The 25,721-nt window shown below is 36.7% G+C and overlaps 1 protein-coding gene across 1 annotated transcript in view; it reads right to left on the bottom strand.

The window, feature by feature from the left end:
* Positions 1–25,721, bottom strand: part of UBE3C (ubiquitin protein ligase E3C) — a 79,026-nt gene that overhangs the window by 1,550 nt on the left and 51,755 nt on the right. The window contains exons 19-22 of the mRNA XM_009886774.1: positions 14,812–15,024; positions 6,047–6,235; positions 5,883–5,949; positions 4,899–5,029 (exon numbers count right to left, since the gene is read on the bottom strand). Of these exons, the coding sequence (XP_009885076.1) occupies positions 4,899–5,029; positions 5,883–5,949; positions 6,047–6,235; positions 14,812–15,024 (600 nt within the window). The remainder of the gene's footprint in view (positions 1–4,898; positions 5,030–5,882; positions 5,950–6,046; positions 6,236–14,811; positions 15,025–25,721) is intronic.

Here is a 25,721-nt window from a genome sequence, read left to right as displayed (position 1 = left end):
GACTACAGACCACTACCAGTAACAGAGGTAGATGGAAAAGGATGTTTGAGTTCGTCATGTTTGAGTGACATGTAATATTTATTATTGTATAATGACATGGCTTCTTCTGAGAATTATGCTTTCTGTTGGTTTGGGGTTTTTTTCCAGGCAGGGAAGACATTGTTTCTGTATACACAAAGATCCCAACAAAGACAATTTTGCTCTAGATAATGAAGTGACGTGCCATGCCAATTTTATGTATGAATTCTCTAATTGTCATGTTAAAGTGATGATCTGTGGAGAAAGAAGATGAACGAGTGACCAGATCCAAGTACAAATTATAGAACTACATCAATTTCTTTATGGCAGCCAAAAAAAAAAAGTCCCAAACAAACCATGATCAAATACACCCTTTCAGTGTTTTCCTTCTGGAGCTTTAGTTTGTTAGCATAGCCTGACATAAAAAATAAATTATTCACGCGGATAAGTATCAAGCCGTCATTTTCCTTCTACTCACCACAACATACAATGATCATTTATTTTTTAAAATCGTTTGTCTGATACAACGCTAAAGACGTTTCTTGCCCTAAAGGGATTTCTGTCTAAACTAATCTTTCAGCAAGCCTACCATTTATTAATTTCAAGACAAATAGTACTAATGACTTCAGTGGATCTGTTCATGTGTAAGATTAAGCAAGTATTTACACTACTGTGGTCTAGAACTCTGAATCAAGAGGTACTTTATATTCTCCAAATAAAGATCTAACTTTATTTAAAGCAATTATACTGGTGTTTCTTCACAGAGTGATTATAAAGTCACTCAGCTGTTACTGGGGTGATACTGATGTGCATAGTGACTCTAATGATATAAACTTGTCAAACCCTGGTTATTCTTCTGATGTGATAACTGTTGATCTGAGCAACAGATTTTTAACACATTTTGAATGTAATATTTAATTGTTTTAGTAAAATCTGATTTTTTTTCTTCTTCTGAGAAAGAGTATAGTGAAAAAAAAAAATATTTGTTACCTCTGAAGCACTGCTTTTGCTGGCAAGAAAGTATTCATTTTATCAAATGCTTGCCTGAGGTAAAACAGCTCTGATTTTGGAAACTGGGGAAAAAAAATCCCACCTCCAAAGGCAGAAGGTCAATTAGATTCTAAGCTAAATTATTGTTCAAATGGAGGCCTTAAAAAGTATTTCACGGCTAAAATGCTGCATTTTTAGTGTTCCTTTCAAAATGCTAATTGAATTCCCCTACTTTAGCTTTAAAAATGGAAAAATGAAGTTCTAAATGGAAATGTCATGCCAAGGGCACCATTTGTTGCATAATTAAATACTGTACAGCGGGAAACTGCAATAGTTTGGAAGTTAAAAGTATCATCAATTTATTATGTGACGTGATTGGAACTTAACAATTTTCAACCATGCTTTAATGATTTTTTTCTTTTTTGGTTCCTAACAATCACATTTATTAAACTTATTAAACTTTAATTAGCTTTAGTAAATGTTATTCTAAGTCTGAATCTGGCAGAGACGGTTTAAAATTTTTAAATGATGCAAAGCTAGGCTGTGCTATCTGAACGTCAAGACATTTCCTTCTCTTAAATTAAGATGCACTAACTTTAGAAAAACGTGAAGATTCCACAATACAGACCGTACAGAAGATTTCAGAGTGAGAACTAGAAATTGTGTTCCTCTCAGAAAAATGTAGTAACCATATTAAAACTGTAAACAAATTTTGAAGATAGCTTGTGTTAATGTCTACCATCAGCATAAATATATTCAGACAGTTATTTGGCTGGTAATATTCAGCACTCCTGAGGGTTTGCACGCTTCACTTTGAAAGCTCTAAACAACACACTGTCATAGGCTACCAAGATGTTATTGCTGATGACAATACCAGTTACCCACTTCCTCTTCTGGCAAACATTTCCTGGCAAACCCCTGCTGTATTGGTAAATCTGTGTTAACGAGATAGTACTGCAACCACCACGCAAGTACCGACCTAACTCCCGCTCAGCGCTGCCCGGCAAAGCAGCAGTAATGCCTTTTCACTCTGCCTTCTGTTGCCAAGACTGCTGCATGTGGCTGAGCTTGCAAGTCTGTTGTACACTGAATTAATCTTTTAACTTATTGCTATCACGCTGAAAATTTGATGACTGTTTTACTTCCATTTTTTCCTAGCCAAGTATGTTAAAGTCAGGTTGTGGCCTATCTCCCAAGTACACAAACTTCAACTTTCCCCATTTGGCTTCGCCACATCCTGTTGCTAATGTGTCACTGTCAGCCTTAATATTTTTAGACTTTTGATTCACTTCCTCCATCTCTTCAAATGTCAGGCTGGCTGCCTCAAAGTTGGGTAGCTACATCTGCATTTCCTGCTCTCCCCTTGTAATTAAAAAGGATGACAACAAATGGAGACTTCTCTTTACTTTGTTCCCACACAACTGTTTCCCAATTCTCCCTTCATTACATGACCGATGTGTGCTGTTCCATCTTGGTCTCATCTCACAGTTTTCTAATTGTTCTTCCCACTGTCCTGTAAAATTCTGTTTGTTGCTAGAGTACTGTACAGCGATATTCCCACACACTTGGAGACTTTAAGAGAAATGCTTGCAGGCTTTTAAATAACTAATCACACAAATCAATCAGTGAATACCCTTGATAGGATTCATGTGATTAAACAGCCGTCTCCACTGTCTCCATATCCACATCTAGTCACCCCAGGCTCTCTCTACTGTTAAAGGAGATCTAGCTAGTATGTTTTGTGAAATCTAAAACATGATTAATTTCATCCCAAAGCAGACACGTGCAACAGTCGAACAAATTGTCAACTGAAAGGGCTCACTCCTCTCCTAGGTGCCTAGAAAAGGAGTGTGGCTGAGCTACAGATTGTAGATACTGAAGGTGGAGGATACAGTGCCCACCCACATGCCAACAGCACCGCACAGCTCTTGCTACAGCAGCTGAAGGGGTTATGTGGAGGGTGAGACTGCACTGAGGGTTACAGAACAACTGTACCCAAGGGAGGTTTAAATGATCGCACGCTGCAACAGCAGTGCTGCGTACCCATATCAGCTTATGAAGAAATAGGAAAATGAACAAAAGGATTGAAGAAGGAAGGGAAAGTGAACTTGCAGCATAAGGGGATAGATGGAAGTTGAGGGAAAAGGGCCATGCTTCCCTGCAGAACGTGGCACTAGAAACAACTCTTCCACTTCAAAATTGCTCTGCAGCCTAAAAAAAAAGAGCTCTAAGCCACCAGGAGTATTCTTTCGTCACCTGTAGCAACTGATCTACACACTACTGTATGACAGCCCACATATGCTTTTATATATTTTAAATCATTCAAGTGGCAAAGGTCTGTGACAAAGACCACTGTGATTTCAGTATCAGAGTGTCATCTTGCCTGTTTTTAGGAAAAAAGTAAATCATTAAAAGTTTGAAGAAGAAAAACAGTGGCAAGTACTACAAACATCTAAGTTGTGTGTGTGGAAGAGGAAGGTTTTTTACTTCTGACATCTTTATCATGCGTCACCCCCAGGACACGTCACAGGAAAGGGCACAATTCCTAGAGCTCAGAAGACATTCTTGTAGAATTTGCCTTTCAAGTACTTTTTAAAATGCTGATTAAAAAAAAAAAAAAAAAAAAAAAACCACCACAATGAACTTTCACAGTATGATTCAAGAAAAAATTGTGCAAAATTCCAAGTATGTCGTTTCCATCTCGAGACTATTATGTGTATCCTAATTCCTTGTTCCTATATAAAATGTTAGTATGTGTTCCTGAAGTACTTCTATAATAAGAAAATGTTCATTCAACAAAACAGCTAAGAAACTTTCAGAACTTACACATTACCTGCATTCATTTCTTAGGGGTTCATCTACCTATTTTACCAAATAAATGTCGAAAATTAGTTACTATCCACTGCTAATTAAATATTGTATCACAGTACCTTATAATGTGAAAATTTACTAACTGCCTGTAGTCAAGTTTTGTTTAGAAACAAATCTTATTCTTACTTGTAAGCAACTAGATGATGCAATGCCTATATTTATGTTCCACATAAACCCACTTCTGCATTAAATTTACTATATAGTACATGCTCTTTACAATAGTAAACATGCTGTTGACCACTGTACTAAAGGTGATGGTGTTGCTATGAAACAATTTATTCTTTTATTTCCTTACAGAAAAGCATTGAATGTTCCTACATTTTAGAGGAAATGAAGTCCATGGCTGATTCTTAGCCAGAATTTTGAAGTCCAACTGCAACTAATGGGTAGAACATCCCCAGAATTTAATTTCAAAACGTCTTCAACTTGCCTCGACCTCTCTTTAGTTTTATTAGCGCTACACAGAAGTTTTCTTCATACTTTAGCTTTACTGTAAATAGCAATCTAAAGATAGCAGCAAAATATTTAGATTCAAAAGGTAATGAGCCGTGACCCCGTAAGCAGATAAATGGTAATTAGAAGGAAACAACACATCTCCCCCTTCAAATGGTTAATTTAAGAGGTTTAAATTTAATAGCTGCTTTTATATCCCAAATCCTCTTTTGCCTGATTTAAAAGACATTACTCTTAACTCAACCTGTTCCTTGCAACTGGTAGCAATACTGCTTCTGTACAGTAATATGAACTGCCATCAAGGATCTTCCATGGCAGAGTCAGTGCTCTAACCAGTGTGGTTTTAGGCTTATCAAATTTTGTGGTTAAAACAGAAAACAACAGAACAACATTTCATTAAATATTTTAAAACTATACTCATTATAGATGCAAGTGCAAACATGGAAGCTGTTTCTATAGTCGCAGAGGAACATTCTTCTCAAATTGTAAATGCCTACAGACAAGAAAAGCTTGTATCATAATCTGTAGTATTTACGGAACCATGCCAGGAAGTCCGGAAGACATACCTTAAACCCCAGAAGAGGCGGACGAGAGCAGCTTGTTACAAACTTCAGCAGTTTGCGTTTCTCTTCATCGGTGAAGCTTTCTACAACCCTCCAGAATATTTTAATTACAGGATGGTCTGCTGTGTAGCCACCTATAATGAGATTTAATTAATTTATAGGTAGAATAGTTTTATGTAAGAAACATATTCTTCAGATAACAAGCGTCAATCTTGAAAAGCTTGGGGAAAATATTAAAACCAGCAGGCTTACACTGCTGCCTTCCAGTATCTATAATCTCTTTGATCACAGCACCGAGTTCCTCATTCATTGCTGACCTGTGACCACCATCTCCCTCAGCTTAACTGCAGTTTTCTCCACTGAATGCTATTTGCTTATTTTAAATTACCTTTATTTAGTTTAGCATTTATCTAGTAACTTTGGATTACTGCCTTTTACTCCAAGAGTTTGCGAAAGCGGCGAGACTCGGGACGTTATTTAATGAATCAACTTACTTTGAAGTAAGCTTGGATGTGATCTGATGATATAGCAGCTACTTCTTGATTACATTCATGATATATGCACGGAAGAATCAAGTAAGATAGCTTGCATTTCTCACAAGGAAAAAAATATGAGCTCTGTCTTCAGGCTGTCTGAGAAACAGTAAGTATCTGAATGCAGTGGTAGAAACAAAAAGTTTCCCAAGTCATTTGCTGACTTATTTTCAGGGGAACCCGACACAACATCGACTAACATCCATTTAGAAAAGGAATTACATGTCCTCTAATTATCTGGCTATAAATTCACATTTAAGTGTACGAATAAAATAAACTGCATACTTGTATCTCCCAGCATTTATAAAATTAGGTTGTAATTCAGGCCCCTCTACAAAGTTTGGCCAAGTTAACAAGAACGACCCTATAACTTTTATGTAAAAGCTAGGATAAAAAGCAAGTTTATTTATTCCTGAGTCACTCATAATACTTTTTTAATTTAAGATATACTTACCTGAATAGTTTGTGAAAGATTTAAGGTCATCCAAACTAATAGGAACCTGGGCACCAGAAATCAGAACCTAATAGTGAAAGAAGTTAGACAATTACATTACAGGCAAAAATTAGCATTTATTTCTGTTTAAAGCAATTGTTTTCAGCAGTTTTAAGCAGAACTACCTGTATTTCCTGTTGATCAAACATTCGAAGCCATTCAAGATTCACCACATTGGCCAGTCCCTGACGGAAAGCAAGGCAATGCTGTCGAATTTGTTTGTTTAACCTGTAGTCTGCCACGAGATGGATGTACGCGATTCGGTTAGCGCTGGTAACAGGAATGTCTTTTCCACCAGGCTTCAGCTCAACCACCTATAAACATAACAATTTTCATCATCTTGGTAAACTTTAATTCTGCGTGCTGGAACCATAAAATTGAAATGCAAAACATTCTAGTAAGTGATGTATATATCTGAAGTTTACTAGAATATACTCAAGAATATTCACCTCAAAATATGATAAAAGATTATGACAAGTTATAAAGGTAGGGGGTTTTCTGTTTACTCGTAAGAGCATATTCTATGTCATCCAGTTCTCAGACTTACACCTCCAGCTGCTAATGCAGCTGACCGCATGGCCCCATGGTTTATTACCAGAAAGTGGATTCGGCAAAGTCAAAGCTCTTTTATAGAAGACAGTGTGTAATACTAAATTCACCACTGCAAGTCAGACAGAAATGGAGGTGAGAATCCTCCCCTCAGCAAGCTTGCCCCTAGCTTCACCGATGTTAGTAAGTGCCCTGGAAGAGCGAGTAGCCTGTATAAGCACAGATCTCACATACAGCACTCTCCTCCCAGTGGATAAGGAAAGCCGTGCTTGGCTGGCTAGGCTCTTCTCCAACTGTCTGGTTATCGTGAATTCTGCAGGATCACATTATGGCAAAAGCAACGTCCGCTGAGTCAAAATTAAAATTCTGATACAAGCCTCGTTTACACGATGATAAGCATTCACAACTCCTACTGTTGAAAATCCAAGTTATACATGTTCTGTACTTTCAACAAAAATACAAAACAACAACAAAAAAATCAAGCCTACACCTTGTTTGTCTACTGAGAAGCTTTTGTCCTTCAAGTACACCAAGACACTTCAGCATGGAAGAATTTTTAATGAAAAAAAACCCAAACGAAAGATACTGTAATTGCATTAAGATATAAACCAGGATCAACAGTAGTTGCTATTAAAACTCTACTGACCTTGGCCCATTCCACTCTTTACCACAAGATGATAATTTTGCTGAGTGGTAGCCAAATACGAAGAAATTATTTGAGTACTAAGAGGAGGATAAAAAAAACCCTGAAAAGCTGAGATACAGTCACCTTCTGAAGCCTTGAGAAAAAAGTTTGTTTTTCTACACTTTGAAGTCAGCAAGTTTTTAATTCTTTTTTTTTTTTTTTTTTTTTAAATAACTACACATTTCACTTTGTGGTAATGATCACATCTTTAGAACACAGAGAATTAAACATGTGAATAGATTCTTCTGTAACATGCTACCTGATAATGTCAGCTGCTCCAGTACTAAGCAAAATGCAAAGTGGTAAGATTAAAAATTCACAGTGCTTTTGAGCATTCAGATTTTTACTTGATTCATAGATTTTTAAGGCCAAAAGAGAACATTAAGATCTGTGAGTCTGACCTCCCGGACAACACAGGCCAGAGGATTCTGTCTAGAGATTCCTGTATTTAAGTCAATAAATCTATGGATGAGTTAGAACACATTTTTTAGAGAGACAGGCAATCCTGGTGTAAAGACTCTGTGTGATGGGAGTATTTACCACTTTTCCTTGATAAGACAGGAAAACCTGAATTACAATAGGTGTTAAAAATGTGTCTCACTTCCCACTTTAATCCCTCAGCTGCAAGCTTCTTGATTTTGTTATACCTACAGTAAAAATCCTCATCAGTACCCCACCATCTCTGGGTGTAGGTAGTACTGACTGAAGAATTAAGTAAAACAAAGATGTAAGCTTAGCTGACTCTTTCACACCCTGCACACATTAGCTTGCTCCCTTCTAAGCGAGTCCCCTTCAATAAGAACCATGGCCCCACGAGGCAGGATAGCTTTTTCTGGGGAGAGTGGCAATGCAGCCAGCCACTCTAGGGGTACAGGCCAGTACCTGGTGCCACTGACTGGCCTGAGGGTGAGGATATTTTTCCTGGTGAAGTCCACAAGGAGTATTAATAGATGTATGGGATATGTTCCATACCACAATGGAAACATCTGATGAGAAGGGGGCCCTGCACTGCTAAGCATTCTCCTCTGCTACTACAGGCAACACCACGGTCTGGAAATCTACTGTGTTTCATTCCACTGCAGTAGTTTTACTATTGTCACTGGAAAGTTAGTCAATAGTTGGATCCATCTAATGATTAGAAATGTTCTAATTTCCACTTCAAGTTCAATGGGTAAAGTTTGATCATACCCATTGTTCTTATCGCCCTATAGCTTAACCAGCTCTTTACCTTCCTCCGCAATTGTATCCACTTATGGGCAGCAACTTCATGAATCCTCCCAGAGACTTCTTCACAGAACTAAAATAAGTCAAGTTCCTTTAATTTCCTCCTATAAAATACCCTTTTACAAAGCCTAAAAAGATCAGAAAGCTTTCTCTTACTTATTAAATTATTGTACTGTTTAGTGTTACAGGACCAGAGCTACCAATGACATTCCACATGAACAAATCATTGTGAGACCTCAACAGTAGTAATACTTCACTATCTGCCCACTTACAAATCTACATTTGTTTTGCAGAACTGCATCATTACCTGTTCTTTTGTCACTATCACACTGAATCCAGTTCCTCACTTTCAAGTATGGACACACTGAATTTGGCCATATGTTCTGGTTTGAAGTAAAATGGAACCAATTTTGTTCAGTAACTTCGCTTCTTAGCTGGGCCTCTCTAACTACTGAAATTAACAGCATATTGGGTAGACAATGTTCACTCTCTCAGAGTGATAAGACCTATGTTTATAGCTGATGCCCAGCCATGGTATGCAGAGAGGACCTTGCTTATACTTATTGCTATAACAACCAAGGCCAACCAACTTTGTTATTTGCCCCGTTGGAGAGTCAGAAGTGGAAAAGCATAGTGGGGTCCCACCTGCAAGGAGGAGCGGACAGGACAGGTGACCCAAAACTGACCAACGAGGGTATTCCATCCCATCTGCCTCATGCTCAGTATAAAGGCTGAGGGATCAAAGGGTCAGGGGGGCTCATCCTTCAACGGCCGATGTCTGAAGAGGACTCTGTTCATCTGCCTGTGATCATCATCCCGTCCGTCACCGAGTCCAGCCTGGGACTGCCCCAGTGCCAGCCGGTGTCGTGACTGTCATCTCGGGAGCTTGATACGGTTTTGTATATATTTAATTATTTATTTTTATTTTATTATTAATATTTCATTAAAGTAGTTTAGTTCCTTCTAAACTCTTAAGTCTCTTTTTCCTCCTCTGCCCCTCTCTTTGAAGAGGGGTAGAGGGGAGTATCTGTCAGTCCCATCTGGGGTCCCCCAGGTCCCCAGTAGCCGGTTTGGCCTAAACCACAACACCATACTGAGATCATCTGTATCACTCAACTCATCAAGCTTCTCTCAAGAATACGGACACCAACAATAAACTAGTAGGTAGTATTCAATTTGCATACTTCATTACATTACACATAATTACTGTGAGCTCACCATTTACACAAAAAGATGCTTGAACTGGCTTCCTCCCTAAAATAGTAAAAGCAAACTACTGGCAAGGCGTTCTAGAAAACTGCTGTGGTTTAAGATTCACTCCAGCACTAGGTGAAGTAAAACATCAAACTTTCCCTGCAGGTCAGCAAATAGAGATAAGGACACAGATTAAGTTTTGCTTATGTTTGCACTATAATAGTATTGTCTCCACAGTGATCTAAGACAGAAAACGGTAACACTTTGGCTGTCAGTAAAACTATACTAAACATAGACAATTTTTTACTCAGTCGTTGTTTTCATGGCATTTTAAAGGGCTATTGCAAAACTCCCACTTAATTCTAAACATCAGGAATGACTGTTGAAGAGTTTGTTTTCAAAAATGCCATGACACAATTTATAAAACCTAAAAAGATTTATCAGCTTGCATTTTTATCCATCCGATTTTCACCACTAGATGGTGCAAGACAGTTACACAGGATGGGCGAGAGAACTTCCCAAAACATGCAAACTTGTCTCATCACCTTACTTTCTATTTTGTAGATCTAAGTTAAAAAACAACAACAACAAAAAAACCCTTTTTCAATTGGTTCTTTATGCAAATCACGTATTTTAAAAGCAATCAAATCATACCTATTTTAGGACATGTATTCAGGACCACTCGGGCAATACCATAAATAACTGAATTTGATTCCATACTCACAATGTATGTCTTCAAAATGAAGGGGAAATATCAAAATGGGATATGAAAGTCCCATGTTTTTACAAATCTGCAAGACAAGGTCCTTTGCATTTTTTAGTGATGTGGACAGAAGTATTGAATTAGGCCTCTGACTGTAGGTTAGATACACTCGGAACTACGGTTGCATGCACTTATGGTTTTCTTGGCTACAAATTCAATTATATGTTTTTGCAAGTACAAAACTAAAAAAATCCTCTCAACTTACTTTTATATTCAAGAAAACCAGCACAGTTTGTAAAAAAAAAAAGTAAATTTTTATCTTATGTACAAGTGAACAGTTCAGATATCATTTTCAGCTATTATGTCTACTGTTTTGAATGTTAGCATAACAATGAAATAAACACACACCAAAGATCAGGAAACCAGTGAATAACATAATATCTGTCAAGCAGAATTCAGGGGATTTATCTTCTGGCTTATTGATAATAACCTGTCACACAAAGTTGCTTTGTATGTGATTACAGGCAGACAATGGCACGTCTCTGTTGGTAAAGAAACTTAATGCTAGCTGCTGCTCACACAGATCCAGCAGTGGCAGCTGCTTCCCAGGATAATGGAGAAAAAGGGAATATTTAGAGGGTAAAGTGGGAATTATTTTAGGAAAGAATAAGGGATGCGTCATCTAGGTATTCTTTTTTTTTTTTCCTATATGAAGATGTAAGACACATACAGTGCAACTTCAAAACGCATGCTTACAGAGTCAAGAATTCTTACAAACTTGTTTTTAAGACTGATTAAAATATTTTATCTTCTCTCTTGGACTGTGATCACTTTTGTTCACAACACCGCTAAGGTTTTTCCCCATTCTGAAAAAAAAGTAGATAAAGGCTTGCTTTCTTTCTGCATCATCTGCCTTCCAGATGTTCAGGCAGGAGCTCCAGGTAGGAGATTGCATTTGAATGCCTAAGAATGCATTTGCCATAAGTGTTATAAATCTGCCTGAGAAGGATCAGCCTCAACTTAAATATTTTCCTTCTGAAAAACCTCCAAAATCACTCATCTAAGCCACTGTATCCTAGGAAAGAACCTGCCAAGACAGAAACTTTCAGAATTATTTTTAAAGCTTCAAAATTTTCTCTCAGGGAAATTTAAAGGCCAAGTACTCTCCTTTAGTGAGTCAACATATTTCCAGTAATGGCAATGGCATTCACATCTGTTTTAAAAAGCCAAAGAAGGTGTCTTGACCCCAGTGCCTATGCTATATGGATTTAATGGAAACTGCTGCCATATATATTCTAGTGCTTTTCCGTGGATTTGTGCTTCTACACTTCATTTACGGAGTCTTCTGATTATGGAGTCTTCTCCTATTCAACTGTTCCAATCCACGTCATCTCAAGAATCAATGTTTGAGAAGACTCGCTGGAGTATAGATTCTCATATTTCTGAAGGAAGAGGAATAACATATTTCAATCTTCCTTTCTTCCCTTGGGGAGCCACAAAGCTCACCTTCCTCACTGAGTGCGAGGGGGGTGGAGGGGAGGAAGGTCTGAAAAGAGGAGGGATTTTCTTGAATTTGTTAACCTTATACTTATTATAAGCATTTTATCACCATTTTATCATCATCTAATCTACAAGGTAAAAGGAAAAATAAAATCAATATACAGACCTACCTGAAGGCACTTGTAACTACAGCCTGACATTCTTTTGAGACTTTTTTACTGGCCACTATTTTACGCAGCAGATCCAACCGTTGAAGTCTAGGCTGGTATCACTGCATTAGATAGTTCTTTATCAAAAGCTAAAGCTATTTGGGGTTGGAAGATAAGGTTGATGGCAGAGCTCCCCTAATTAGCAGGTCTAATGTGCAAATTATTAAGTACCTTTTTCAACTTCTGGTGAATGCACTTTGACAATAGTTTAATGGGATCTAAAAGCACATTACAGGATTGGAATCAATACGCTGATAATAGAATTTCTACCTTCTACTACTGACAGAGACAATAGAGCCCCTTTTGAATGTGTCTTTCATTGCAGATAATGCTTTTGTGCCACAATTGCTGGATGGACACTGTCATGAGGATAGCTATTTACAATGATAGATTTATGATGCATTTATTGGGCACTAATTTATTAGAGCCTAAAGTGGTTGTTTAGCTGAAAAATAGAGATAATGTATACTGAACATAAGGAGTGCAAATTAAGCTCTTTTCCCCAAAGTGAATTAGCCTTACCTTGACACAGTTAATTAGTATGCAATGGTTATACGAGTAAAATACCAGACAAAATGTATTTATCCATATGAGGTCTATTAAGATAATGAAATGAAATATAGAAAGTAACTTGTTGCATTAAAACCCAGAAGACAATGACAAGAACAATTAGTTCTGTTGAACTACACTACCATGTAGTCTCATTAAAAGACGGTTAATACTTCACAAGTATAGTGTTCTCTCTCTACGTATAAACATAGCAATATAGCATCAGAATATTTAATTCAATCTACATTTCATTTAGTTACTCAGAAAGTCACTATTATATTTAATCTTCCTTTTAAAGTCATGCCAAACAATTAAAAATCAAGTCTTGATAATACTAGCCATAGCCCTCAGAGAGTTTTAAAGAACAAATTAGGTTTCTTGGCAAGAATGCACTTTTTACAAGTTTTTGTTGCAATAGGTAGAGTTGGACACACCTCTAACTTGGATCTCCCTGTATGTTATTTCTGAGCTATTTCTTTTTTCTGTGTCCTTCTCCCTTACATGTTGAGGTAGGTTCTAATTTGTGGGGCTAATTTTTGAGGACAGAGTAGATGCATGAAGTATGGGAACCACAAGCTCTCCAGAAAATATTAGCTACTTCTCATTTTTAAATAGAGACTACACTGCATTTATATTAGCCGTTATCAACAAAACTATTACTTAAAGTGCATTTAAATGAATGGCTTTAGAATACAAACAACAAACTTTTTTTTCCCCAAAAAAAATCCTAGGTTATATTGGAAACTGTGTTCTTGTGCATTTTGCAACTAAACCAAATACATGGATACTATAGAACTCAATTCAGTATCACTTGACAGCACATGATACAGCGGAGCGGACGCCCTGCTGTACAATACTGTACAACAGAGTAGGTGCTCTAAGAACGTGCTTTCTGATACATCTATACCACACGCCTTTATTTCAAGTTTTTGAGTGTTTTTCTAATGACGGCACAGGTCAGGTGGTTTCATATAGGGAGTGTAACCCAGGGGAAAAAACGACATATGGCGTATGTTTAATATGAAACATTACTTATACCAGGCAATTGTTGACTCTACCCTTCAGTACGATCCAGGAATCCCAAATCGGAGGATACTATTATAAAATTGTAATGCAATCCAGGTTTTTGGATCTTCCAAAATGACAGGAAATGGATGACAGAAAAGTGAAGACGAAGCCTGAGCCCGATGCTGTTAAAGCAGAAGTCTTAGACATCAAATTTGCTATGATTTAAGCAGCAGTGGAGAACTCAACCTAACACTCTGCAGGACTAGCTGCTGCATCTCAGAGGTGCTGCACCTTCTGCGAGATGCCCATAGTCCCAGGCCTCCCTGACCAACAGGCAAACCCAAGAGAACTGCTCACCCCCTCATATCGTCTCCGTTTCTTCTGCAAGAAACAAAGCTGAATTCAGGTGCTGCTGCATTTCACAATGGTGTCAGGTCTACCTTGTTGATCCACTTATTAATCAAATGCCATAATCAAGTATAAGTAGGCCATGAGTAGCACACTATTTTAAATCCTCAAAAACGGAAGAGGAAGTATGACAAGTCTAACTAAGGAGGTTCACTGTATTAGCAAATACAGGCACACTTTTCAAAATCTGGTGATGTTGATATTCTACTATGAGCACAAGTGATCTTTAGTACTCACAACAGAGCAAATAAAACCCATAATCTAATTATATACTACAGTCACGTTAAATAGTCATACTGAAGGACCTAACTAACTGGCCCAATTTTTTCAGCCCCTCCAAAAAAAAAAAAAGGGGGCTGGGGGTTTTAAAAAAATAATAGGATCTAACTTAAGGCCTTCTACTTTGAAAATTACAGCTAAAGGAGACAACAGTTAACTCACAATAAAGGGTTATTATTATTTGAAAACATTCTGATTGCCAACTGATTCCAAAACCAGACAGTACTTCTACAGTTAACATATAATCTAACTTTTGCAATTATTTGAAGTGCAATCAAAGAAACAACATAAAATATTTTGTTCAAGAAATTATTTCCGGCAATAGAACTTTTCATGTACGACTGTTAGAAAATAATCACTATAGCTCACTACTTAGAAGACCAGAGCTTTAAGTCATCAACAAAAGTTATTTTTTTAAGTACACAATTAGTTATTGTCTACTTCAAATATTGAGTCAGAATCCCTCACAGCACCTTTAACAGCTGTTTCTGATCATTTTTAAATTAAAAAATGAATTAGCAGGGATAGTAACTATTCATCAGTCATACGTAAAAGAAAAAAAAAAGGGAAAGCCATTCTTACCTGTGCTTCCCCAAGGTCATTATTTACCACAGTGAAGTTTAGTCCAAGTTCTTCTACATCCCCTTCATAGCTCTTGAGAAAAAGCAAATTTTTGTACATTTCTGGATCCAACGAAGCCAAATGATGAATGTCAACATCAGCACTTGTCCCCAGTAATTTTGAGAGGAAAAAACTAGCAAATGGAAGCTCCACCAGCATATTTTCATAAAGAGCCTGAAAAACAAAGCAATTAAAAGCACATTAGATTTTATTGTTGTACATGCAGGAATTCTGAAGTCTAGTGTCTTTTTCTCAACGTACTGGTAATTCCTTCTTAATTTGGTTCCTGAATAGGACCTTCTAGTATGGCAATAGCCCAGATATTGCATAAATTGAAAAATATTCACCCAAAGTTTGAAATTCAAATACTCTTGTTAAATACCAAGCTCCCAAATGTTACAAATTAAGTATGTGTGATTTAGAAGGTAAGGTCATTGCTCATCTGCCACTGATCTTCTTATCCAAAGCATGATAGCAACCAGGAAGTGCACAAATTGCATAGGTTGGCAAGAAAAGCAAAGTTTGCCAAAGGACAATGCAACTGCATTAAGCATGTCTTCCAATAAAGTTAGCATCTCTACCTCCATTAGCATCGTCACAAACAGTATTTCTCCATTCATATCAATTGCTACATGTAAAATAGTCTGGCCCTCAAAAATAACTATGTAAAACCAGTACATTTTAAACTAATCCAAATAAACTATTTGTCTTGTACGTTATACAGATTCATCAACCACATACTTTTGGTGAACTCTACTGCTTAATGGCATCATCAAATCATCATAATTTCCAAGCCCAGCGCTTCCCAGCTATGACTGTATCATATGTCCAATCCTTCCTATACCTAACACTGTTACACCTATCAAAAGATTACTGAACCAAAAATGAGCCTGACCCAAATATGCAGCACTCATGAAAAGTGTATTTTTACTGTAAACTGAGTTCCCTCAAGAATTTTCAAAAACGCACAAAACTCCAGCAACACCACTCTCAGTTGGATCTATTGTATGACCACATTTTGATATAACGCAAAGCAACTTTGCATATTCTTCTTACTGTAAGTAACAACTTCTTGTTGATTGGAGGAAAAAAGTACTTATGGTAGCTCTCAAAAGGAGAGAGGGGAAACTTAAGAACTAGAAAGCACGACATAATTTAGAGAAAGCCTACATGAATAAAGGACAAAAGACCGTTGCCTTCAAAAAAACCCATTCCTGAATCATGCTGTCTGTGCACAGCCTTTCCCATTGTCCCGTTTGTTTGCCACATCAGCATCTCTACCAATGACGACCAAATATTTACGGTATCATTAATATCACTGCCAGGCTGATCAGAAAAGGTATCATCAACATAACATCATTGTTCTCTTTTTACTCTTCAAGAGCAGTGTTTTGGCACTACTTAATTCCTCCATAATCTGCTGCAAACTTAGAAAAGGAAGCACAATGAGCCAAAAAAAAAAAAAGGAAAAAAGAAGAATAAATGTAGCAGTAATCACTCAATGATATTCCAACAAAGACGCGAAGAAAAATATACATTCCTTAAACTTTTGAAAGAACGCTTCTATGAGGTGAGTTAAACCTTGGAGAAAGAATTGAGAATAACGAGTTCAAAGCCAAAGGGTGCATTATATTTAGAGCTATACGATTTATTCAAGGTGTAGAAGTCAAAATCCTCATTTGTATAGTTGACTTTAAAAGCAAACTAGAGGGATAAATCATTAATTTGCAATGTATAAGGTCAGTGTTTGCTGTTCCTGCATTAGTAACAATAAAGCCATTGTAATTCCTTAAATATATCAAAGCAACCCGAATTTAAAATGGAATTCCATCTATGACTCATAAAATGTAAATGTAGAGGTGTAATTTTTTACACAAGGCAGGTTTAAGCCTTTAGAGCATTTAATATACAAGGACTAATAAATGATAGCACTAAAAACTATGATCACATCAGCTAAATGGATTATAAATTAAATTTCCATAATGTATGCAACTGAAATACAAATGTAGACATAAATCAAGGTATTTTCTAAACACAGGTTAATTACACAAATTCAAAACCTGTCTATTTTTTATGCAAAATAATCCACTTAGCATTTTTCAAACTGGTCTGAAGTCTCAGCCACTTGCAACACTTGATCCTAGAAGCCTATCAATAATTCCTTGTCAGGAAAAACCAGCAATAGGTATATTGAAGAAACTTGTAAGTTATTTTTCAAGTGTCTGTCTTTTATGAGTGTTTATTGCTAGAAATTGTGCCAAAATGATTTGAAATAAAAAGGATTAATTATAGTAGAAGCTTTTTAATATAAGTGAGTGCAGCTGCAATGCAATTAATGCAAATTGTGACGCTATCAGGAAAATAAATGTGAACAACATCACTGGCTATTTCTGTTTGCTGCCAAATAACTTCAGTAATTTACTACATTAAGAATCAATAAAAAAATAATGCATTTCAAATGCATCACTATTAATCTTCAGGTAGTTCCAAAGTGAACATTTATAACTTCATCTAAAAACTATATAAAGCATTTTTAAATTACTAAATTGCACAACTTCAGAATAACTTTAATTATTCTTTCTTCTATTAGCTAAGTGATTGCAATATTAAAAACAAAGTATTTTTGGAAACAAGACAAACAGTAGTGTTTTGATTAGTTTGAAAGTCAAGCTATCCTAATGAAGTTGAATAAAAATGCACTAAAACTGTGGTAAATAAGATCATGATAAACTTCATTTTTGTTTCAAAGAGGTAAATTACACCATTACAGCTCCAGCACTGCGCAGAGATGCTACAAAATGCTGTGACAATTGAGTAAGACTAAACAAACAAACTTTTTTTAGTTTCCATCTAACTTTGCTGTTTCTCAGTCAGCATAAACTGATCAAATTACCAGTTACTGTCACCCATTCCTGCCAGAGCAATGAAACAAATCAGCTTGCTCATTCAACCGGGTTTGTTTGCAATTAGAGTAGTTATATAGTAGAGGTTTCATGAGCATTACAACATGCTGAAAAGAGAGTTCAAAATTTGCAGATTATTTGTGCTGTGCTTTGTTTGGGGTGTTGGGGTGGGGTGGGGGGTGTTGGTGGACACAGCCGTTGAAGTGGACCTTTCTTTGAAATCAGAATCAGATCCAGCTCACAGCTATGGCTGAAACTAGGTAGGAAGAGCAGGACCATTTGTTTCAACAGAAGCACAACGTTAGAGCAGCCAGTCACCCATGGAAATCCACCCTGACGGGTATTTTTCTTATTCCAGCTAATCTAACGGCCAAAAGGACAGAGTGACTCCTCTCTCTTCCCTTAGTGAAGTGTCTTGGGGAGCTACAAGTTACCCGATTTTAAGCTTCATTTTCTGCCTGTTGAAGCCTCTGAACTGGCCTTCTGCAACATCAGCATAAAGGCAGCAGAAGCGCAGCATCAGTGAGAGGCAAGGGAATGCTGACCACCTCTCATAGAGATGTCAGATTAATTAGCTGCAATATGAAGCTGCATCATTACAGTACACTTCATATATGTACTTTAATACAATACAAGGTCATGATCTCCCCACAGTAGCAGTCCTCTTTTTTCCTCCAGCAGCCAATAAGCAACAATATTCACGGAAGAAAACGGCTTGTTCTTCAAGGGAGATGACTTCTTCTGTTTGACTGTAAATCAGAAGTTCCTGTTCACACACTGCTTCAAGACATCAAAGCCAGCAGATTCAAGCAATATATATTTTAAAACTACAAACCTGAAGTACTCTCACCCTTTTACAAGTTTCCTTTAACTCTTATGGCGATCCTATGGGACCAATACCATTCTATTATGAATTCTGAGAGTTCATATTCCCAACTTTGCTATCTAACAAGTCCCTCACTTGACTTCACTGTCTCTATCCTGCAGTCCCACAAACTGCAATTAACTTACATAAAGCAAAAAATCCAGACAGGAAGGCATGAAAGGAGCAATTGGTGATCAGATGTGACATTAGACTTCTAGTTTCTAACATTTAGATGCTGGGGGAGGGCGGGGGGGAGAGAATAAACACCTTAACAGAGCCTATATACCTCTGCCTCATCGAAAGGCTGGGAGTATTAGCATGCTGTTTTCACGAAAGTGCAATTTGCAGATGGAAGCGTGGGAAAAGAGGCTAGTCTGAAGCAGAGACAGGGATGTCTACAAGGGCAATCACACAAGTGTCACAAGGGTGACGCGTTCCCAGTAGCTAAAAGGTTATGTCTGCTGAAAGGGCCAACCTGGATTTCCCAGCACTATTTCAAACTCATGTAGGTTAGGGATGCTTTTTGGGCAAAGTTATGACATCTCTAGATAACCATTAAAATAACTTAAAAGCTTCTGAAACAACTAAACAAAACAAAGCAAACAAATCTGGTTTTCAGTAACAAATTATTTTTGGTACTCTTCAGCCCAGTGTTTTCTCAATTAATCTCAAGATGCCTTGCTAGTCTTCTTTTATTTATTTATTTAATTGTTAAAGAAGGTTGGGTTTTTTTCTGGTTAAAAGGCAAAGAGCAATTATTTCACTACGGAAGAAATAATATTCAGTAAATGGAACTTCGTATCTCTTTGTGTGAGTGCCTGTACAACACAACAAAGTAAAAAACAAGCAAAGTAACAGAAAGCCTACTGTGGTTAACAAGTTTTGACTTCACACACAAAGCACACAGTCTGAAGCCTACTGTTTTTCTTTTAAATAATATTAGCTAGTTGCAATTACAGTATAATTCAACTATAATTGACTGCAACATGGACTAGCTACTAATGCCTTTACTCAATTCAGTGACACAGATCACAACTTGGTCATCTAAAGGAATAATACTATGTTCAGATACTTATGAATATACTGAATGCATTCATTAAATACCTGTGATGTGAGGGAACAAGGAATGGTTCTTTAAGACAAAGCAACTTTCAGAATGCAGGCATGCAATTAGTAGCTTTAATATATAATGGAAGAAGGATCTCAGCTGGAAGGACAGCTGTATAGAGTACATAGTAGGAAAGGAAGAAAAATGACACAATTCTCTGGGCAAGGAGGAATTTTTCATTATGTTTTCAACATATTGAGAATAACATCTGACTGGGACTATACATGGTAACTATCAGAGTATTATTTAAGCACTACGTGGTCACACAAGATACTGTTCAGGTATGACCCCAAGATTCAGGAAACAGCTCTTCAGAAAAAAAAAAAAAAAAAAGGCTTTGCGCCATGTTTTAAAACTGGACTAAATTTAAGCTAGTTTAGTCATTTCGGACAAATGAGCTGTAGATAACACAGGTTACATGAGCGTTACAATATGCTGAATAAGGTTCAAATTGTGTAAACATATTCACAGATGAACCAACTAAACCTCGCTGACTGCGAGGCAGCTTTAGCACCTTCACTTACACTTTCAGGTCTACAATTACTGATCTCATTTATTATTTCAACTAAAATCTTTCTTAAGAAAAATAATTAATCAGTCATTGCTCCTACTTTCCATTAATCCTTTACAACCCAGAACTGTATTTTAAAACCTAAACAATGCTAAAGTCATACTCCTAGAAAGACACATGGCTTATGGACTGAGGCAGTACATGACTGGGTTTAAATTCAGATATTTCCCTAATCAGCCCCCAAGACCATAACCCTTTCTATTTCAGTCATTTTAAACAGTTACTATTAAATAATACTTAGCACTTACAGAGTGCAATAGATCTTCAAAGCTGTACAGAACCATTAATAAAAATGATAGAAAAATAGCAAAACCATTAGAACTTCCTTCTACCTTATTATTTATATCCTAGAAATAACTCATCACTCTCACAAAGCCTTTTGGGCTGGCAAAGCCTTTTCTACCCTAATGAAAAAGATAAAACTAAAAATAAGTTACATTAAAATTAACACATACTCGTATTTTTGAAGTATTTTTAAAGCTAGTGTTTAATAATTTTAAGATAGAATAATTTCTTACCGATATACTTAATAAGGTGCTTTATAGTGAGCAAAACCAAATTGATACTGCTCCTAATGCCAATAGGATAAAATAAAACTAATTCTATCAGGTGGGTGTCACAATGCAGTACGTCTGCTGCCTGACAGCTTTAGGTCACTGTCTCTCAGTTCTCTCAGCTCTACAGTAGCAGAGACCTCTATGCATTCGTATCACCATAGTAATGGAAAATCTGATACATCATCTTCCCTATATGACTGCAAAAATTCATGGTACGCTTTTTGTTCAAATACTGGATGCCTCTTCTGTCTTTTAAAAAATTAGGAGTCCAAAATTCCATAGCTAGATGCCTGTAATTAGGCTTCTGAGAGAGCTTTATTAATACTCCTTGTGGCAGTGCTAGTATCCTCAGATTTAAAAACTTTTTTTTAAAAAAAAAAAAAGCCTTTTGTAAATTGGTTTTACTTCTGATTTCCCACTCACTGGGAATTTGAAGGTCAGTAAGTACAAGTTCATAGAAATTCCGGAGATTTGAGGTAGCAAAACTCAGATGCGAAGGGCGTGCCTGTCAAATGTGCTGCAGTCAGTGCAAATACCTGAACTGGCTGCAAGTGTGTGATAAGCACAAAACGAACTCATGACTGACTCATTAATATGTTACCATAAAAACATAGGGATCTATTCCCAAAGACTCCATCGGAGCATATCAAGTATAACGACCTTGAGTTAATTTTTAATTTAAAAATGGAAAGTCATGCTAGTACTTTTATTCTAAGAACTTAGGACATACTTAATTCTATTACAAGAATTTTTACTACCAAAATAGAGTGCTTTAGAAATGTTGGTACTTGCAGAAAACCACCACTTCTTCACCTTGGTACTTACTTTCTGTTTTAATAGGAACAATTACCTCTGTAACTTACACCATGTATGTGACATATATTGTTGTCAATGTCATTTGGGAGGTTTTGAGGGACAGGAGAGGGAAGGACGAGAGGTACCTGTGGATGCACTGGATAACTGATAGTTACCATTCACTACTGAAGTTCCAGTAAAGGTTTAATAGATTTTTCTTGTCTCAAATTTAAACCTAATTTAGTAAGAACTGAAGATAAAAAGAAGGTATCTCCTCCTTATTTAAGTTCTAACCTTCTGAAAAAAAATGAAACATTTACTACTTTATAACTAACCTCTGGATATGCTTCTAAGATAAACCTGTATTTTAACAGCAGTGGAACTAGTCATTTTCTGAAGACAGTTCAAACAGAATAAAGCATTTCAGTAAATATTCCAAACCTAATTGATTGAAATGGACGTAGGTGTTCCCAACTGTGAAAAAAGATCAGGATACCATTACCACACACTCTAACTGTTTATTTATTCCCTGTCTAGGAACCTGATTTAGAGGCAATAAAATGCAATCAGTACACAAACCAGAAGCAGGAATCATCTGCTAATGGAACTTTTAATTGAGGAGTGACCACTGACATGAGGTAATTCTTTCCATGCAGAACTCCTTGCAGAGACCTCTATGCACTTTATCACGGTAAACAATCACTAACATATGCATTAAAGAAAATTTAAATACATTATGACCCAATAAATATCACAATCCATCAATACACACTTTTCCTTCCTAAAGATTTAGAGTTAAAATACCACTTTTCAGTAGTCTTTTAGTGCTAGACATATATTTACAGGGTTAGTACTAACGTAGCTATTTGTAATCAAAAGATAATTGGTTATGTTAAATGAACCAGCACACAAAGGAATTGTCAGGCTCAATAACAGTGTCAGAAAATAGATTCAGATTAGTTTACATCTACATTCATAAATCATAAAATAACTTCCATAAGGTATCAATTTAGCCCTCTTATGACTGTGTTTCTGCACTGTAAATGTATAATTAAAAGAGCGTGCCACTTTACATAGTAAATTCCTGTTTTGGTTCCATTTCAGATGATTCAGGATTTTCTGAGACAAATAATCAGCTAACTTGCTTTTAAGCAAAATGCTGAGTCTCTAAAATTCAGGGTAACTGAAATGAATAAAACAAAAAATTTATACAAATTACCTCCTCTTTGTATCAGTATCACTAATTCCATACCTACCTTTCTAGGTACTAGTAGTATCAATTGTGGTTGCAGCACAAATCAATTAGGAGTTTACTGATTTAAGCCAAGCCAAAGTGGATCTTAATTAAATGGACAATAAGGAAAGAGAAAGGGTAGCCTAAAAATCAGAAGAAAAAAAACACCCAAACCATTCAACAGTCAGAGAAGCAGAAAGAGTAGCAGCGCAACACTTGATGCACCAGCTTATCAAATATTCAAAACCCAGTCACTCTCCTTGTAGAGTTTCCTTGCTTTGTTTTCTCTCTACAAGCTTTTAGTGCAAAAAAGGCACACAAATATGTCACTAGAAACATTTGCTTGAAGGTTTTAACTCCGTATGTGCAATTTATTAATGATTTAAGGGTTTAGGATCTGACCCAGATCTTGCTGTGAAAATACTCCCACCAATTCAAACCATTTTAGGTAAGGCCCCAGAATGATTAAGAACTACTTTAGTTTTTCTGCCAAATGAATCCTGTAGACACCAGTAACCTTAGACTTGTACCTTCCAGCCAGGAATAATACCTCACACAACAAATCATCTATCACAGCTCTGTTCAAAGTTACAAACTGGAACCACAAGGCACACTCTCCGAGACACAGAAAAGTAATCTAATCAATAATTAACAGTCCCACATTCACTACTAGGGTAATAAAATTTGTATTTAATCTCCTATTACCCTGCTAATGTTTCATTTTACCAAAAGACATATTTTATAACTTTTTTCGTCAATTATGTACGTTTAACAACATTTAGATATGTGCACAGACAGTTTGTAGTATCTTAAATCAGTACAGTAACCTATAAAAAGTCATATGACAATAAACAACTTAAACCTTCATCAATATAATATCCACCAGGCCACGCAAATTACTGACCTCCTATATAACATTAACGATCAAAGACTAAACGTAGATTGTCTCATCTATCCTTCATCAAAATAATACTAAAATTCAAAATAAACACTTGGGGGTTTTTTGTTCAGTCCCTGATGTTTCTTCTACTATCCAAGTTATTGATTTGGAACCACAAAGGAAGGACTCAGTTCAAAACAACAACTCAAAACACAACATTTTGTTCTTTATACCGCCTTCCCAACCATTTAAGACAAAAGCTAAGTCTTGACAAAACAAGTTCAATTTTTTTCAGAAATCTCCAGTGTCTTCCAAGGACTGCAGATTCTATTGCTTAGGAAAAAGAGACAATATTGTATTTCAAAGACAGTGCATATGTGCTTCAGCAACATGAATGCGTGGCTCACTAGTGTTTTTCAATATGCTGGAATAAGAGAAGAGAAATGGAGATGGCTGAATTCAGTGTAATTGAAGATACTGAGTGTATTAGACTATTAGACAAAAGTCTCTAGTGTCAGAGAGTCACTTTGTTAAAGGTGTAAAGACAATCATTGCAAAACATACTAAATGCAACAACTAGCAGATTTACATCAAAAAGGAAGAGGAGGAAACCATAAAAGTTACCATTCTAATCCTTCTGTGGACTTCCTGCCATATTCTTAAACTAGTGTTGGTGTTTCATTAAATTTAAGAACATTATCCTAAGAATTATCTACTTGTTGTCAAATAACTTCAAATGTAAAGAATGTCCTTCTCCACAACACCTGTTGCATTAACATAATTTAATAAATGCAAGGTGGAAATGGAGACAGATAAAATGGTATACAAATCTGAGTTTAGGACAGAACATGGTGAAGTTCAGATTTTAATTCTGTATCTGCCACTAGTTCTACTGATCACTGTTTCTGGTGACACAGTTAACCAGTGTTTCCCTCTTTCCAGAGTTGCAGCAGACCATTGAAGAATCGGCACGGAGAAAATCCTCACTTAAGATTCTCAACTGTTGCTTCCAAACTTCCCTTCTCTGGCTACGTTGCTCAAAGCTTTGGCAGCCTGCCAGGGCAACAACTTTCATGTTTTTGTGAGCCAAGTCCACTACACTGCCGAAGCTGCAGCAGCGAAATCTGCACATGGAAAGATTTTTAGTGCTGACAGAACTACTGCATGTGGTAAGGAACTTAAAGCAAATCAGGTGCCTCCTCACAGCCCAATTCTACCTACTGTGAGAGCAAAAGGATTACAACGTCCCATCCATACTTCTGAGACACCACACCGGACAACAGGACTTTACTTTCCAGAGAGGAAAACAAAGAGAATTTGAGGCTAGAACAGTTCTGTCTGAATGTCCCCGACAGCCCAGGACAGCCTCAGCTCTCAAGCAAAGTCTGGGACTCAAAGTCACTGCTGTGCTTCCAGTGGGGGAAACGGCAAGGTTCAAGTTTCAAACCCTGCCAGCGGTGGGAGACTGCTACCAGAGGTGAGCATGGTAAGCTGAGCTTTGACTTTTAAGGAAGAGAAAGGAAAAAGCTTAAAAGCTACCAATGTTAAAATAATATTTACATTACTGAGTAAAGTCACTTAAAGTTCAGAAATGTAAACTTTGGAAGTGTTTGAGTAGCTATTTAAGCAAACTCATTTCTGCTTGTTTTGTTTTTTTAAGAATGATTTCAGACAACGTATGCAATTACATGATCATGTGGTATTATTTCTACAAGACCTTTTGCTCGTTCAATGATCAGTAAAAGTTGCACGGACAGCCACGCAGTTTGTTTCGTATATAGATTTCAATTTCTTCGCTAACTACAAAAATACACCCCAAACAGTCAATCATTTATCTAGGTTTAAAATAATTTAAATTTTTAGATACACCATTTTTAAAGGTAAGTTTTAAATTTTCAAATGTTTCTACTTCTGAACTTTTAACAAAGAAGATGTCAACCTGCAAGAAACTTCCTGCT

The sequence above is a fragment of the Charadrius vociferus genome, unplaced genomic scaffold (genome assembly GCF_000708025.1).
Source record: "Charadrius vociferus isolate BGI_N301 unplaced genomic scaffold, ASM70802v2 scaffold255, whole genome shotgun sequence".
In the NCBI taxonomy this organism is placed as follows: domain Eukaryota; kingdom Metazoa; phylum Chordata; class Aves; order Charadriiformes; family Charadriidae; genus Charadrius; species Charadrius vociferus.
Note: the sequence above shows the minus strand (reverse complement) of the source record. Positions and strands in the feature narration are given on the sequence as shown.